This window comes from Zosterops lateralis, assembly GCF_965231275.1.
Source record: "Zosterops lateralis genome assembly, chromosome: 3".
In the NCBI taxonomy this organism is placed as follows: Eukaryota; Metazoa; Chordata; class Aves; order Passeriformes; family Zosteropidae; genus Zosterops; species Zosterops lateralis.
This window is the reverse complement of record NC_139764.1, coordinates 31,897,590-31,915,057: the sequence shown is the minus strand read 5'-3', so window position 1 is coordinate 31,915,057 and position 17,468 is coordinate 31,897,590. Positions and strand designations below refer to the sequence as shown.

The following is a 17,468-nucleotide window of genomic DNA, read 5'->3' as shown; positions in this document are numbered from 1 at the left end:
TTTTTACTACGCTTTCCTGCCTCTGAAATAACGTTACCACATCCTGGAAAGCGTCATCAAGTATTTGCTCAAATTTCTTAAAAGCTTGCCTATTTCCAAATTACTAATGTTGCTGTCATAAGGCAAAACACTCACCACTGGGAAACTGGGAATTAGGAGGTCCCAGTGGTGTTGGCTTTACATTCATCAGATACAAAAGATCCAACACTTCAGCAGGAGTTGAACTGGATGCCTAAAAGGGAATAAGTACGTTACAGCATTTTGTATTTCCAAAGTAAGGAACATAATTTGGGGCATTAGGATAAAAGACAATGCGCCAGTGAGTGCAAAGACTATGTTTGTTACTTCTTACAGTGTAAAAATATTATTTTTAAATATGAAAGAAATTTAGAAAAACACTGTGGACGCAAACTACAGGACAACAAAGAACATTTGCTTAAAGACAACATAATTAATTTTTAATTAATTCAGAAAAAAAAAAATTTTAATTTGCTCCGCCAGTCAATCTAACTTTTTCAGTTAAGCTACTCCTGTAATAGTACATTTCATAGAAACATGGCCTCAGTGAAAACATACTGAAAAAACTGCTCACATGCAGCACTATGATTAGCATATCAAAATCAATCAGCATCTTTCTTTTTGACATCTTAACAAGACTCCACAAATAAAATCCAAACACGTATTCCTGTTCTATGAGAAAACATCACTGAAGTGCTATTTCCACAGCTGAGGATATAATTGAAATTGGACTACTAAGCTCTTTGGTTTTCAGTGTTTAAAGGATCTGAGATGATTATGAAAAACTACAAGCTAACACACAAATCTGATGGATCAAACTCAATACATTAAAAAAAATAAAATCAGTGTAAGAACAATTTGCTATTGAAGTCAAAACAGGAAAAAACCACAGAAGGCATTGAACCAAGTAAGCATTGCCTAAACCAGAGATGCTTTTTCAGGCACTGCACAGAACTCTTTTTAAAGAGTACTCCTTTAAATGAAAGCACCAAAGCTACCTCATTCATGGACTCGGAAATGCCACAAAAAATACTCTGGGAGCAAAAGAACAAATCATCCAAAACAACAGAATTGCCTGAAAGACATGGAAAATAACTCCAGTTGGTAGAATCATTAAGCAGCATAAATTGAAGAAAACAAATGGCAACTCTATGAAAAAGTTGTCAAAGTCTGTCATCCAAACCTGACAGTCCGGTTCTAATAATGTCTACAAGAACATGAAGTTACTGGCTATAAATTCAACAAACAGCATCACTTTCTCATATCACATGGTTCCCAATCAGCAAACAGCCTTAGAAAAATCAGAGAAGGAATTAAACTGATTCTTTAGGTCCTAAAAAACCCAAACCACTGTAGAATTTTTGTGAAACAGTAACTGGCAAAACAGTTAGACACACTAGTGAAAACAGAAGGATTATGTCCAATTAAGGAAATTGGATCAACATTTGCTTCTATCTACAGCTACAAATCTAAAATATTATATAATACACCTCTTCAGTCAAGTAACTGCTGAAAAATACTGAAACTGAGATTTTGGTTATATGGTTTTTGTGTTAAGCACATCTTGGAACTTACTTTACTTCCCATTCTGACATTCAGCTGTTCTTTATTGGCTGCCAAACACAGGTACACTACTGTGGAAGTAACACACTATATGGCAGTTTTCAGATTAAAGGTATCCTATCTATCACTATCTGTGCTGCTAGGATTTTACATGAAGCAATGAGCAGTATCAGGATGTTCATTAGTCAGGCCTCAAAACATCCCAAAATGTGTGAAATGCTCAGCTGTTTCAAAATAACAAATAGTTCTGATTTGGTTTCTTGGTGTCTTTTGTTGCTTTGGATTATATGAGAAATAAGTAGTTTTCAGCACAACTTTAACCATGCTATCATCTTTAAAAGCACAGGCTTCTCTGGAGCTGCAGCAGTCACTGTCACGAGTTCCTAAACCAGCCCTTTCTGCAGAGCGTAAAGCTTTTCCTAAGTTCTAGAAACCTTCACGTGTGAAAACCTCATTGCCCCGTTCCTTTTGACAGATTCTCCATCCTTAGAAGAACATTTTAAGTTCAGAAGAATACCTAGAAACAACTGCCAAATAAAAATAAAAAGCCTAAGCAAAAAAACCACTTAGAGTGTAATTCTAATCTGTTTCAGTGTCACAGCTAACTTGTAGTGATGGAAACTAGGCCACATACTCATTTTTCCTAAGATGGCTTTGAATTACCATCTCTCCTGTTTTATTTTAGGAACCACATAAAACAGCCTCAAAATGAAACTTTTTTTTGTAAAAGTCTTATATTTTCATCTGTTTCTCTTAGAGTTTGCATCCCCATTCTCTGAAATTATGTAGGACACTGCACTCAGCAATGCAGTGGAATACAGAATGTAATTTCCACAATATCCTAAGACAGACTTGAGGTAGCTAAGTGTATCAGGCTCCTAAAAAGGATGGTTTGTCCCTCCTTTGCTCCTGCTCCTTTACTGTCTCAGGTCCAACAAGTGAGCCAGTGCTCTTTACTCAAGAGGCAGAAAATTCAACATAAAAAAATAAGCTAACAGTTCTCTGTTCAAGAAACCAGAAATATGCTAGAAACAAAGAACTGGATAGTAAAATAATAATAGTCTAAATAGTCTTCTATTGGTCTAAAATAATAATAGTCTAAATAGTTCTCTCAATTTATTGCTGTTAGGAGAAAAGGGGAAAGTCACAGGAAGACATCAAGTTCTGCTCTTGGTAGTGGTGTAATTGAAGGCCCATCAGACATTCATATTATGCATGTCAATTTTCAGTTATTAATATGAATACAGCAGCAAACCACTTATTCTCCTTTACAAAATACCTCTACTCCCTTGAGAAGAACTTTTTATTAGAAATATTATCTCCTCAAGTTTTTAAGGTTTATTTGATATGGTCTCAATTATACAAAAGTTTACACAGTAACCTAATAACCCCAACTGTACAAATACCACTCTCTTAACTTAGTACTACATATAGCATAGAAAACTTTCACTATACAAGGTCAGGGAAAGCTACATTATAGAACCTTTGTTATTTTATCAAAGCCTCTCTGTTGGGCTCTAAGATCAGTAAGGTCTTAATCAGGTTTTTTTGGTCCAGCTTTCTGCCCTCTGGCCACCAGACTCAGTTTACTGAACACTCAGGCTCCCTGTCTTTCTGAGGGATTTCCCTTTGCAACAAAGGATGCTGCACTGAAATAATCAGTTACTCTTTGAGAATGTATCCACCCTTCCATCAAACTGAGTAAGGCTGTAAAGTGATTCTTCTGGTGTCCAGCATGGGTGGTGAAAACCTGTTGCCATGAGCTCAGCCTGCATCCAGATAATATCAAGCATTACAGGCAGGTTACTTCAAAAACATCAAATAATGCCCAAAGCATGCCACCAGAATTGCAGAACCCTGATGACAGGAATGATCTCAGTGGGGATAAAAATCTCAAGCTGTATAACTATATGAGAGAAATAGGTAAAGCATTGGATTTGACAACTTTGAGAGTAATGACAACCTGTTTGTCCTACAGTGAATTCCTAACACTAGTAGTAATGATGTGGAAAATTCTGTACAGCTCAAAGGAGTTAAGAATTGTACCTCACTGCGAAATAAAGAGTTCTTTGAGAAATATAATGGAACTTAGGTTCTATTGCCCTGTATTGGGCTGTTTGTGCATCACCATATTTATCTTGACTGAGAGGCACGCCTGGATGTATGAAATCAAAACTACCTTGGCATTGTATGAAAAGAAAATTCTTGTTTCCAAGGATGTAAAAGGGAAAGGCTCACCAGAAATTCAGGTTATGAAATTATTTAATAAATATAATGGATCCAGTGTAAGGGGAACTAGTCATAAAAAGATAAAAAATGAAAGTAAATTGTATTAAGAGAACACATGCACCCAGTGTATTCATTAGATAGGGTCAGCTCTAACAGTCTTACACACAGCTCTGATATCTGTTACCTGAACTGTTCTGCAACACCTGTTAACTGCAAGAGTCAAGTAGCATTACCATGTCCATCTCCTCTACAGGAAAATAAACAGAAATTAATCCTCAAATCAATCCTCTATCTTCTGGAACAAAAGAAATCAATCGATAATGTAAAGAAGCGATGCTCTTTTGAGAAGAGAGTTAAAAAAAACCCCAAAACTTGCTGAGTATCAAGTAGCTATTTCAAAATCTTTCGGGTTTTTTTGTTTGTTTGGTTAGTTGGTTGGTTGGGTTTTTTTGCCAATGTTGGTTCCTATGGCACAGGAAACAAAACATGCCAACAGGCCGTGTGGGGGTGCTGTGCTCAGAACACAAGTTTTCCAACCAAAAGGGGTTCGCATACCTACAAGCCATCCAATGGCTTTCTCCAGAACCCGGCCATTGCCTTTGCCCGGCCAGTGCAGTGTGAAGGCTGGTAAAGCCCAGTCACGGCTGACAGACTGAGGTGCTGTCAGGCTCTACTCCACGCTCCTTGGACAAAGTATGGACAAGTATGAAAACACTCGATGACATGGGAAACAACCACTCTCATTAGAACCCATTTGTACCCTGATCTTTACCACGACTAGAATCCGATGGTACAAGGATGGCCAAAACCCTCATAGGAACCAAAACCGCACCCGAAGGGGCAGCGGCCCTGCCCGAGAGGAGGCGCAAGGAGGGCGCCCACGCTCGGGTGTGGAGAGAACTGGGGGCAACTTCCCGGTTTGCGGCCGACCCTTCCCAGTTTGCGGCCGGGGCGCGGGCACAGCCGGGGGCGGCCCGTCCTTACCCCGCTCACCTCGGAGGCGCCTCTGGTACCGCTCCAGGGACTCCTCCAGGGCGCGCTCCCCGCGGGGCGCGCGCATCAGGACGCCGCTGGCTCCCGGGGACTCCCCGCGGGGAGACTGGGGGATAGGAGTTCCACCAATTCTGCCCTCCCGCGTTGGGGTCTCGGAGGAGCCACCTGCGGTGATCCCTCCGGCTCCTGATGGCCAGCCGTAGTCGCCGGCCGCCGTGGCTGAAACTAGCAACGGCAGGGGTCCGTCGCGCTTCCCGAGGGCGGGAATGCCGCCGCCGGGACTACAAGTCCCGGCATGCACGGCGCCGCCGGAGGCACAGTCCCCGCCCACCGCCCACCCCCGGCAACGGAGGGAGGGTGGTCGCCGCAACCCGTCTCCCCTTTGTTGTGGATCGCGGCCGCAGTCGCGCCTGCGCACTGCACGGCCCGTCCGCCTACGCCCTCGGGCCCGCAGCGGGCTCAGCGCCGGTTCCGTCACGGCCGGGGCGGATCGGGGCGGGAAGCGCCGTTCGCCTCCCGCCATCGCCCGCGCGGGGAGCGCCCGCAGCCCGGGCAGCGCTATTGTCTCCGGGCGGCGCAGGCGCAGCGCGGCCCCGCCGCCGCCGGGCCCCGGCGCGTGCGCAGTGCGGCGCGGTGGCGCGGTGCCGTTACCCGCCGCTATGTGCCGGGAATAACGCCGGGGCCGTTGCCGGAGGGACACCGCGCGCTCCGCCCTCGCCCCCGCAGCCCGCGGGATGCCGGCTCGCTGAGCGCCCGCCAGCCACGGCCCCTCCCCGCCGCGGCGAGCCTCCTCGGAGGGGTGAGTGAGGATGCTGCTACTGCCGTCGCCGCCGCCCTGGGCAGCGGGTCGGGCGGGGAGAGGGGCCGCGGTGGCGCCTATTGTGTCAGGAGGCGGCCGGCGGAGGGGGCGGCAGCACGGTCCGGGCACAGCCCGCTCCCCCTCCCCCGTCGGGCCCGTCGCTTCCTCGGCGCCCCCGCCTCCCTTTCCCCTGGTCAGCGCGGGGGGATCGGCGGTGCCAGCGGGCATCGCCTGGGGCGGGACACGGAGGGCATCCCGCCTCTGGCCTTTGGTGCTGCTGCACCTCGATGCCCCTCTCCGCCCCGGCACACACACCCTCCCACCCTCCCACCCATCCATCCACCCAACCCGGGGCTGCCCGGCCTCCCCTCCCCTCCCCGGGCGCATTTCCGCGATTCCAGCCGAGACGTTTCCAGAGGTGTAATTTTTTTTTTTTTTTTTTTTTTTTTGGGTGACCCTCTTTCACTGTCTGCCCCCGGGGCGTGTTTCTCCAGATTTAAACATCAATGACGCTCTTCGTCTGGGATGCGGCGTTTTCCCCCTTAAAATAATGTCTTCCGTGAGAGGGTGACCGAGAAAATCTGAGGGTTTCGCCTTTTCTCATATTGCGTATTTCCACCCGACAGGGACTCAGGTCCCTGTGAGCTTTTCCTTTTTTCGAGGCGCCTCCTGGGAAAAAGAAAAAAAAATGAAATCGGGGTGTTTTTTGTCGCCGGCGGGGAGGAGCAGCGCGGGCCCACTTTGTGTGCCGGGCGTGGGGACGAAGGGGTTACTGCGGTAACAAAAACCCGATGGCGATTTTGGAGCGGAGAGCGGCGTCGCAGAGAGCGGAGGAAGCGGCGGGAGGGGCGGGCCGGGCCGGGGCCTCTTCCCTGCCATCCTTTAGCCCCAGCCCGCAATTAGCCCATCACTGCTCCCGGCTCGATGCAGGAAAATGAGATGGAGATGGGATGCTGATACATAAGGGTTGCGTTCTTGTGACAGGAGATTAGATAGCATCCACTGATCTGCACTTGGGGGAAATTATTTTCTTCCCTGTGAAAGCAAAGGTACTCATAAAATATTTAGGTACTTTGAAAGAATAAAGCCTGTTCTAGCACTGCGATGATCATCTTTTCTCCTTTGGAATGCCATTCAAGGCGTTGTGACAGCGCTCATGGCCCTGGGCTTGTGCCTGTAAAATGATATGTGGAATGGGACAGTTTTTGTAAAATGAACGGATTCATGTTTACATATGCTGTGATTTCCTATGATTAATTTCCTCTGGGAATTACTTGTATGTCCAGATGCTGCGAAGTCTGTCTTGCTAAGCTCTGCTGATATGGAAGCTCCTCGACTTTAAATTCTGTTTGCATAAACACTGCAAAGAATCTCCCTTTGCTCTTTGATTATCACTTTTTAAAACACTTTTTCACCTTCATGTAAATGTTCTGTTCTTGTAGGCTTTATTTTTTTCCTTTGTCTGATGGAGGTTAGGAAGGCTGGCTGAATAGAGAGAGCAGTGCAGTTGGGGATCCAAAGAATTTTGTCAAAATCTCAAGAATCTAGAAGTTATTTGTAATGGATCAGATTAAAATGCTTTCTTTAGTTCTTTTGAGGAGAAGCCTTCTGACTTACGAGTTTTTACCAAATTTTGGCATGACAGGGCATTGTTTGGGGAGTGGTTTTGACATATGGGTATTTCCCATATCTAATCTGACTTTTGAAAAAAACAATGGGTTCTTCCTCTATTGAGTTTCATCTGCTGTAATGGACTTGACAGGCAAAATTTCTTAAAAATTCTGGTGATAACATACAAGCCAGAAAAGATTCAGGTTATGAAAATGAACTGTAAGAGTCTATGTTCAGTTGTAGGTGAGAGCTTGTAAGCTTCCTCAAATGCCTGAATGAAACCCAAGGCATGAGTAGTCGCAGAAATGGATTTTGTGGTACCATTTCCAGTTCTTGGCATTGCAGGGAGAAGGTATTTAATGTATATTGATTGATACCATAGTATCTCCTTGAGTCTCCTAACAGGACAGTTTCCATGTTAGCACTGCTTTTCTTAGCTTTGCAAGCAGAATGGAACGGTGACACAACAGATTGTTTTTACTTTAGCTAGGAAGCAAAGAAAAGCTGTGAAATTGTGGTTTTCCTTTAGAAAATTCAGAACTGGGGCGTCAGATATGGACTCCATGCAGATAGGAGGTTTTCTACAAGTAAATTCTCTGTTTCTAGCACTTGTGAGATTGTAAAAAGGCACAATGGCACTTCCCCCTCTTTGAAGAATATGCATAATGTAGTAAAAATTGATTCTGTTGTGACCAAGGGACTGCAAATTGAGAACAGGAAGTTGTTTGTGACTGAGGGAGGGAGCTTTGTCTAGCTAAGAGCTGGGGTTAGGTGTGTGTATCTCCTCTAAGGTGCACATCCTCACTGCACTGACTGAGCCTCTGGGGGGACCTTTCATTGTCTGTTAGGTTTGTAATGCTCTCACCAAACACCTGCCTGTCCTCTGGTCTAGTATTGATCCTTGTGTGTATCCATGCCTTTTCGAGGGACAGCTCGACTGAGAGCAGCTTCCTTCAGTGCTCGATGCTGATGTTTCTCTGGATCACAGTCCAGCTAGGGCATTGAATGGGGCAGGTGTCATGGGGAAAAGTAGTGTGTGATTAGGTGATTTAAACTGTAACATAATACAGGCAAATAAGAGTGGGAAGAGAGTTGTTTAAACGACTTCATGTATGTCTGTTGTACAGTTATACATTCATAAAAATATTTTAAAATACTAAAATAAATTGCAAATGCTTTGTTCTGTCTTGTAGTTTAGTTCCTCTGACTCTATCACCAAAAATCTGGGAGGCTGTTTTTTTTCTACAGGTGTATTTGTGGGTAGAGTGATCTTTTTAGTTAAAATTGTGTTTGACCTTCAAAAAACCCTTATATTTTAAATTAGTATGTATAATTTTTATCATATGTCAAAACCAGCTTGTCCTAGAGGTTTCAAATAAAAGCCACAATTATATGTTAGTAGATTGTTGATGTAATTAGATTTCAGATGGGGAGACCTGTGTTTGGGAATGTGCTCAGTGCATCACTAAAATTGAAGTGTATCCTGCCAGCTCTTAGATTGTGGGGGAGAAGTAAGGGAGTAGGGTGGATATTAAAGAGGATGACTACTCGTTCTCCTGTCTTAATGGTCTGTGTGGAGTGTTCCCAGTTACTCCCTCTTCTTTGGGTTTGGTACAGCATGGCTGCACTGCTTTGTTGCAGTGACTCTGGTAGTTTACGAAGTAGTGAGGACTTCATTCACTCCACTAACCCAGGAGAACACTATTTCTTTTCTTTTTGTTGTACTCTTTTTTTTTCCCCTTCCTCCCTTGGATTAGCAAATTGAATTATCTTACTGTGTGGTCAGATGAGTGCCAGAGCAAGTACACAGAACAGGGACAGCAGTGTCAAGCCAGGAAGAGAGGAAGACTCATTTTTCCAGTAGCAAAGATACATTTCATCTACTTTACCATCCTATATGGCTGTCCCCTGTCACCCTGTCCCCTGCACTGCAGGCTACTGTGGTCAGACAGGAGGTGAGTTATGTATTAATGCAAGAAAACAAAAAATTAAGATACTGTGTTTGTTCTGTTAGTCTTTATTTGAGGTCTTTGATATGTAAAATGTTCATGACCACAGATTAAACAGTCAGAACCTATCACTGGAAGGAAAAAAAGTTTCTCTGGAAAGTAAATGTAAAAAGAGGGAGGACAAGTAGTTCTGTTAAGTAATGTGGCCTTTGTACCAGGATAAGCAGGATTTTTGTTCCAGGCTAATGTTGGTGTCTTCTCCTTTATGGAATTTAGGGATGTAAGTTTTCAAGTATTTTCATAGTTTTTTCTCTCCTGTTTACTAGTTTTGAAGTGTGTGGGTTTTGTGAATTGTAGGAAGATGCTAGTAGGTAAGGGTTTAGAGAAATGGTGGGGTTTTAGTTCAAAACAGATTAAAACATAGTTTGTCCTTTTTATTCCCTGAATAGAATGTGATACATTTTTCACACGTGAATGTAGCAAATCAGTCAGCTTTGTTTCTCCTTCTCTTTTTCTCCTCTGGAAAACTGTTACTGAAAAACTGGACCTTTCCTTAGCTAGGCACTTTTCAGAGCTTCAGCATCATTCACTGGTGGGTCTAGTGGGCTGCTTCACATCCAAAAACTGCAGCCCTCTTACTGTCTAGCTTTTTTGGTTAGTTCTGCTGCTTTTATTGCAAGGTTTGGTGTTCTTGTAATTGGGTCCTCTGTTTGCTTGTTTCCATTCTTTTGAACTAAAATGTTTTATATTCTGATCTAGTCAGTGCAACTTAAAAAGGTGTTGTCCTTTTCAAATAGCTGAGTCTTCTGAAGTCTGTGTGATGCGTTTTCCAGATCTCATTTTGGACTTAATTACAAATAAAATTCTGGTTCTGCTCATTTTGTTTCTTTCCAGGAAGAACTGCAATTATTGAGCTTTTCAGAGACATAATAACAGAAGCGATGCCACTCCCTGGTATTTCCAAGATGTTTCTTTGTGCGTGGGGTATTTAGTTAGTCTTCAGCTGTGGTATATGAAAAACTTGTAATCAATCCATTAGCAAGTCATTATGATCTGAAAGTAGTAATAAACTCAGTGCATTAAATCAGATGTACTTGCAACTTTTCCTTCAAAATTACATGCCCAAATAATTTTGTTGATGATCTTTCTATTCATTTGCAAACACTTGGCCATCTAAATATGCATTCTGTTCTGTGTTCAAAACCAAAGCCTTTTCAATTTTGTCTTATTCATCTTTCCAAAGTGGATTGCATTTCAGAATTAGGAAAAAAATGCAGGAGGTTAGAGTGTCATGATACCTTTTCAGTTTTCTTATGAACATACCCATTTCCTGCTCACATTAATCCTACCTTCTCTTCTCTCTACACTATGACCTACCTGATTATTTAGACCTGTGGAACGGTATCATCACAGGAATCTTGATGTCAGGAATTACTCTACTTCATAATTTTATTTACTAAAAAGAAAACATTTAATGATAATACTATTGCTTTACTTCTGGTTTTTTTTTCCTTTGTAATTTTCCTAAAAATGGCCACATAGGTGGCCTTTCTTCTGACTTGTACCCAGTATCTTTTCTTGAAGTATAGATATAACCTGGTGGCAGGGGAGAGTTGGAAAAGGTGCAAGTAATATTTCCTGCTTTCTGCTGAAGATTGCTAGCCTCCCATCTATTTTCTTCTTCAAACTTTGAGTCAGGTGTAGTTTCTCTCAAGGATTGTTCCTTCTACTTGGTCTTCATTTCTTCAACTGAGTCATGAAAAGGCAGTTCAGTAAAAATGACCTCATTTTTTATTCATGTTCAGTAATATGTGAAGTTAGTTACATAATTAAAATCTTGGTTTTCTACATTTTTTTTAATTGCAAAAAGCTGTCCCAGTTTTGTGAGATTAATGATGATTACTCTTCTGGTCATTCATCTTCTCTTCCTTTAAATGGTCATGTTTTCTTTTTATTGTACTTGGTTTCCAGAGGGTCTAGTCAAGTAAAATGAGGGTGAAACCCTTCTTGTAGGAACAACTTCTTAAGGTCATTCACCAGTCAAAAAACACAGCTTGAATTTTAGCTTTGACTGTGACACTGGCTATTAAAAATATTCCTTTAATTTTAAGCAGAAATTAGTCAGGAAGCCTTTGAGGAGCCACTGAGAACCCAGAATTACTTGTTTAGCTTTTGCATTAGCAAAGAGTTTTGAAGAATGATGGCAACTTGTTGACATAAGAATTATGGAACCTGTACATTTTTTTCATGTTACAGATAATATTGCCCTTGGTGGTCATTTTGTGTTTGTTTTACTATTACAGTTTTTGCTGATAAACGTAATAAAAGGCCTTTTTCAAAAACTGTTTTTCTTCTACATGTTGCTCAGTCATCGTGCTCTCACAGTAATTTAAACATCATGCTGATTATTTTATTGGGCCAGATTAGTGATAATTGGGTAGAGCCTTTATTTTGATGAAGTCATTGTAGACTTGAATCTTTCACAGCCTTAGTGGAATTACTTAGTTCTATGTGTGCCATAATTCCTGCCTGTTGGTTTAAATAAATGTTTTTACTTTCAACTCTTAAGCATTTTCATCACATTTTTTAGCATATTTTTAATTAATCAAATATTAATTAATCAGCTTTTAAATTCACCTTGTGATCTCTTTTTAGACAAGCTCCAGTCCTAATATATTTCAAGGAATCCTATCCCAGCTCTTTGTTGCTGAGTGCTCTTCTGAGAGGTGCAATTGCATGCCCACTGTCAGTCCTACAGATACATATTACATGGCATTCCAGAAAGAAGCACCAACTCCTCAAGGTCTGAAATAAAGATTGAAAGCATATGGGTGTTTTTCATCTGAAAACAGATTCCTGGAGGAGAGAATTGTCTCCAGTTGTTTTATGGGGAGCTGCAGCAAGGCTTCTGATGAACATGCTTATGTTTTTTGGTTTTTTTTCTTCTTCTTGTTCTGTAGATAGTACTGTGTGGCTTTGTTCTCTTCAGTTTTTGTCCTAGTTGGAGAACAGTAAGAAAGATAATGTTGCTGGCACAGAACTGGAATTAGTGAAAAGGAATAGTTGGGATATAGTCAGCAGGAGTATTACGAAAAAGAGTAAGTATTTTAAAGACAAACCCTACCCAAAACCAAAACAAAACTAGAAAAAAAAAACCACCAAGAATGAGCAATGGAAAAATACATTCACACAAAAAAAATAAAAATACCAGATTGAACTTAAGCTTGGACTTAGATTGAATCAATCAGTTGAAGGCTCAGATATATCACAAACCTTTTTTAAATTATTTTTTAAGTTTGGCAATAACAGTATTTGAAATAAGGTAGCCATTGCAGAAAATGTTGCATTGTTTTCATGATCATAGTTTGACCATTTGTGCTGAATCTTTATACTCTGTTTGTTTTGTTGGCTCTTTTTCTCATTCTGAATTTTATTTTTGGCTTCCTTGAGCATGGTAAGTTTCTGTCCACCCCAGGTCTTAGGTGCAGATGCATCTTCAGGGGCTGCAGATGATGTCTGTGTATGGCAGCATCTGTTTCTACACAACGGAAGTTTATTGCTTGTCATTAACCAATATTGCCTTTTTCTATTTTCCTGAAATAAATACTACTTTCTCTAGCATTTGAAACTTTTAAATAATATGTACTTGTCTTGCATACTGGATGTGTGTTTTTTCTAGGATCCCCTAAACAAACACACCCTGCCTTTCTCCGTTTTTGTGGCCTGATAGCATTTGCTTCAGTGCACTTCATTGGCAACTTCAGCTGTCAAAGTTAAGTGTGCTAGGTGTTGTTGAAGCTGCAAATAGCAACACTCCCCTTCCTCCCCCTTAGGGCGGACTGATACTCCAGGGCCTGGTTGGTATTGAACTCTTGGGGGATTGTCATTGCCCGTGGCTTGTTTCAAATGTTGCCTGGTTACTGGCTTTGAGGAGTCACTGTTTGTAACGGAACTAGGAGCTAAGTTGTGCAACAGTCACCTTTCAATACCTGCACATAGCTGAAGTGTTTTAAAACAGACCTTGAGTTCTAGTTTGTTGAGAAGTGAGAATTTTTTTCTGCCAGAGTTTCTGATGTTGCTTTTGGTCTCAAATTTTACTTACCTCATTTGTGTACTCCACACAAAAAACATTTTCAATTGTTTTGGTTAATATGGCTGGGTATTTACTTGAGTGTCTAACAAGATGAATTCCTTTTGATGTTGTCTGGAAAACTATACAATGTAGCAGTCTTTTGAAATGTGGCAATAAAAATAAAGGCTGAATCATCAAGACATGGGAATGAACCAGGAAGTCATGAGTCCATTCATTGTCCAGTTGAGGCAAATGGAACCCTTTAATTTCATTAAAAAGTATAAATATTATCAAAAAACCTACCACTATTTGTTAGTATAGTTAATGAAATAATTCAAACAGCACTGGGGGACAAGACTAATTTTAAGAGATTAAGATCCTTGAGTTCTTGGATTTTGTGAGTCTTTCCCTTGGTGCAGTTTCATTCCTAAACTAAGAAAAGCATTATGCCTTGCTATTTTTATCTATTGTGGTTTTTTGAGGGACAATGCCATTGACTTCAAAAAATTTATTCAATAATGTCCATGTATTGTTTTATTTATATAGTTATTTCCATAGGAATTCTTCTTTCTGCTCAGTATACTTACTCACATTAGGGGTCACTGATCTAAAACAGATTTAGAAGACTGACTGCATTAGGGCATCATGAGGTGAGAGACTAAAGATTTAGTCCATGGATGAATTATAAAACATGGTTGAGCAAGTGAAAAAGAGTAAAATTTCACACTGAAACATTTTACAAAGTATAAAGTTTTAATCTGTAATGGATAAATACGAAAACCTACTTTATATTTGAATAGGGATAATGGTGAAACACTGAACAGGTTGCCCAGGGCAGTGATGGATGTCCCATCTCTGGAGCTGTTCAAGGCCAGGTGGGGTCCTGAGCAACCTGATGTAGTGGAATGTGCCCCTGGCCATGACAGGGCCATTGATGGTCTTTGAGGTCCCTTCCAACCCAAGCCATTCTGTGAACTATAGTCCTTACTGTTGGGAAAGATGAGACAGGAAAAGCTTACAAATATGATTGCCTGGCAAGAGATACTGAAAATACAAAACCTGTGAGTGAAATAGAAATGAAAGCTAGCTTTGAGATGTAAGCAAGTTCCTATAGATTTGTCTAAATATAAGGAGTCCTGTGAAGTTTAGGGAGATTTGGTATAATTGCCTTGTGTTCTCGGAGCAGCCTAAGCAGAGCTTGTCACTGGCTGTCCTTGTCCTGTTCTTCCCTTTCCTCCCACCCCACCTGGACAGCCTCACTGCTTTTGCTTTGGTCCAGCAGTGGTGTGTAGCTTCTGGGCACCACTCGTTTGTTTATGGTGGTGGAGAAGAGCACAAGAGTTACTCTGCTGCAAGTTGAACATTGAAATAGCCCAGCTCAGCTGCAGAGGCACCTGAGGCCAGCAGCTGCAGCAAAGGGGGAGTCCTGACTTGGCTGGGGTGGGATCCTGACAGCAGAGAAACTGGCTTGAGCTAATATGGAACTGCAACTTCTTCACTTTAACATTTTTATGGTGCAGCTTAAAGCTGCCCCTTTGCCTGTCCACTGAATCTTCAACACTAGGGTTGAAAATAAGTGAATACATTGAAGTTCTGGACATGCAAACAACTTATGATGGGTATCTTAATCTGTGTATTAGTGTTGTTAAATTACATAGTGTGTATATTAATTTTGCATAGTGACTGCTATTCCATGGCAGATGCAGGGAGCACAAGGGACTGCACACAAAGTAGGCTACTTGAGATTTGCTGCAATGCAAGTGTGTGTGCAGGAGCTGCTAATAAGGAAGAGGTGCCACACTATAAATTTCACATCCCCTACTGCTCCTGTATTTACATCTTTAAATTTAATTAAGCTATCTTCCCCATTTCAGCTGGTAAAACTTAGGCACAGGCTGCTTCCCTCTCATAAATTCTGGATACACTGGAACGTTACCAAATATTAAAAGCTGTGCAGAATCTGAAAATGTGTTTTCTTTCTAACCAAACCTGCAAAAATAACTGAAAAGCACTTTGAAGTTGAGGATAAAATTTGAATAAAAATTGGTCTTTGGAGCTCTGTTGTTCATAGAGGTTTTTTTAAACTACTTAGAATGAAAATACAGATAATAAAGAATAATTGTTTTGTCATGATTATTTAGTATTGTTTTATTTTTCAGCTGCCTTTCTGTCTACAAAAGATTGCAAGTTGATAGTTCTTGGTATATTCTAGACCAGCTGTTTTCTAACTGTAGAGTTCAACTTGTAGAGATGTATTGGTGGACACAGTTAGACCATTATTAATGAAGCATCTCTTTAATCCATTATTGTGCTTATGTGTTTATCTTGCAACACCATGAGAATGCACTCATTTTATTAAAAATGCTTTTGTGCCTGGATGGGGTGGCCCTTAACCTGTTCATCTTGGGAACCAGGTACAGGGAACATTTTTATTTTTATTCTCCCTCCCTCTAGCTTGCAATAGTACATGGCTTGTACATTCAAGGCTAAAGGGAAAAAAAGTCCTTCTGAAATTCTGGCATCATTGGGAAAGTGCTTTGCCTTTGATTTGAAGTAAAGCAACCCTTTTAAGATAAAATAGAGAGAAAAACATATGCAGGAGAACAAGTAATGTCTGGTTTCTTAGGGGTGTGTCCTGTATCCCGAACTATACTGAATCTCAACATGCTCATGAGCTCACTCTTGTTGTGTGGGGAAAACAACTTGTTCTGTTCCCCACAATATTCTGTGGGGAAAATAAATAGAATGGCAAATGCCCTTCAAAGGCAGTGAGAGCACAAAGGAGCCATGTGAGCACAGGTCAGCCAGCAGGCTGTAAGGAGCTGGAATTGTCAAACTTGTAGCACAGTGTTTCTAGTGGGACAATGGACTTGTTCTTTTGAACTTGTTCTGCTCAGCTCTCTATTTTCCTCAAACTTTTAGGAGCTTTGTAGCTCTGAAATCTCCAGCTCTCTAAAGCTTCCTGTTGGGAGGGAACGATTGGTGGAAACAAAATGTTTGCTTAAGCCTTATTTCCTCAGGTAACTAAAAATGGTTTCAGTAAGAGCTTTCATTGCTAACTGTGTGGTAGGAGGAGAACACATTTTTAAAAAACCCTGATGCAGAGGAACTTCTACCTGAACATGAGGAATAACTTCTTCACTGTGCAGGTACCTCACACTGGAACAGATTGCCTGGAGAGGTTATGGAGTCACCATCACTGGAGATACTCAAGAACTATCTGGGCACAATCCTGTGCAATGTGCTCTAGGATGACCCTGCTTGAGCCGGCTGGTTTGACCACACAACCCACTCTAAGTCCTTCCAACCTTACCCGTTCCAAGATTCTGTGAAACACAGAATAATTTAAATAACACAGGATGTGAATTGTTCCAGCCTTTAAAAATGGAAATCATAATGATCTGTCTTAATCAACTTCTTATGCTCTTGTCCATATTTAGTTCCGTCTTAAAATGTTGTAAAATAATTTTTGGTAAACCAGTAGATTATTTCTCTACTGAAGAAGCATGGTCAGTGTTGCTTAACATAGCTTTTTATGCATCTGAGCTTAACTGAGTTTGAAGTCTAATCATTTCGTTTGAGACATAAAATTAGTAACTTCCATAGTAACTGTGAGTAGTTCTTAAAGTAATCAACATTCAAGCCTTCAAACTTGTTCACTAAAGTACATACAAAAAGCATGAGTCGATCCCTTTTTGTGGATGGGGTTACAGTACCACTTCCTCTTATTTGGTTTGGTGCCTGGAGAAGTATGTGTAGTTTGGAGTTCTTCCCATTTAGCTTCCCTTTCACATCTCTTCCTCTTTTTTTTTTTTTTTTTAAATTTTTTTAAGGCAAAAAAATCACTGAACTTACAATGGAAAATCTGTATAGATTTCCTCCCATAGAATGACTTGAATTCCAGATTTCTGTCCATTGAAAGACAAACTTGCATTTATTTAATAGCCTTTAAAAATATTTGTAGCATGATACTAGTAAAAGCATTTTCCCATCATCTCCAAGTGTTCTGAAGTTAATCAGATTTTTGTTGTAGCATTCTGCAAAATATATGCTAGTGTACTGAATCAATTCCCCAGTCATTGTTAAAGCTTATAAAGTCTACATGAAAATAATCTGCTTACTCAGCAGTGAGGACTTCTGATTGTGATTTAGTTGAGGGGTTGTAATCTACCTGCTCAAACAAGTTCTTGCATAAAAACATTCTAAAAAGAGCTCTAAATGCACTCTATGTGTT

General features: G+C 41.2%; 3 protein-coding genes across 15 annotated transcripts in view; 2 read left to right on the top strand and 1 right to left on the bottom strand.

The window, feature by feature from the left end:
* The window catches only part of SDCCAG8 (SHH signaling and ciliogenesis regulator SDCCAG8), a 106,969-nt gene extending 102,076 nt beyond the window's left edge, over positions 1 to 4,893 (bottom strand). For 7 of the 8 annotated variants that reach the window (XM_083857252.1, XM_083857251.1, XM_083857257.1 and 4 more), the window contains exon 1: positions 4,804 to 4,885. In XM_083857252.1, coding sequence (XP_083713378.1) covers positions 4,804 to 4,870 — 67 coding nt within the window. In that variant the 5' untranslated portion in view covers positions 4,871 to 4,885. Of the gene's footprint in view, positions 1 to 135; positions 233 to 4,803 lie in introns of all 8 variants that reach the window. The other variant, XM_083857256.1, reaches the window with a different exon arrangement.
* The window catches only part of AKT3 (AKT serine/threonine kinase 3), a 380,155-nt gene that overhangs the window by 249,763 nt on the left and 112,924 nt on the right, over positions 1 to 17,468 (top strand). The gene's annotated exons all lie outside the window — the stretch shown is intronic.
* CEP170 (centrosomal protein 170) overlaps positions 5,563 to 17,468 on the top strand; it is a 95,362-nt gene continuing 83,456 nt past the window's right edge. For all 6 annotated transcript variants that reach the window (XM_083856851.1, XM_083856850.1, XM_083856849.1 and 3 more), the window contains exon 1: positions 5,563 to 5,602. The gene's annotated coding sequence lies outside the window, so the exon portion shown is untranslated. The remainder of the gene's footprint in view (positions 5,603 to 17,468) is intronic.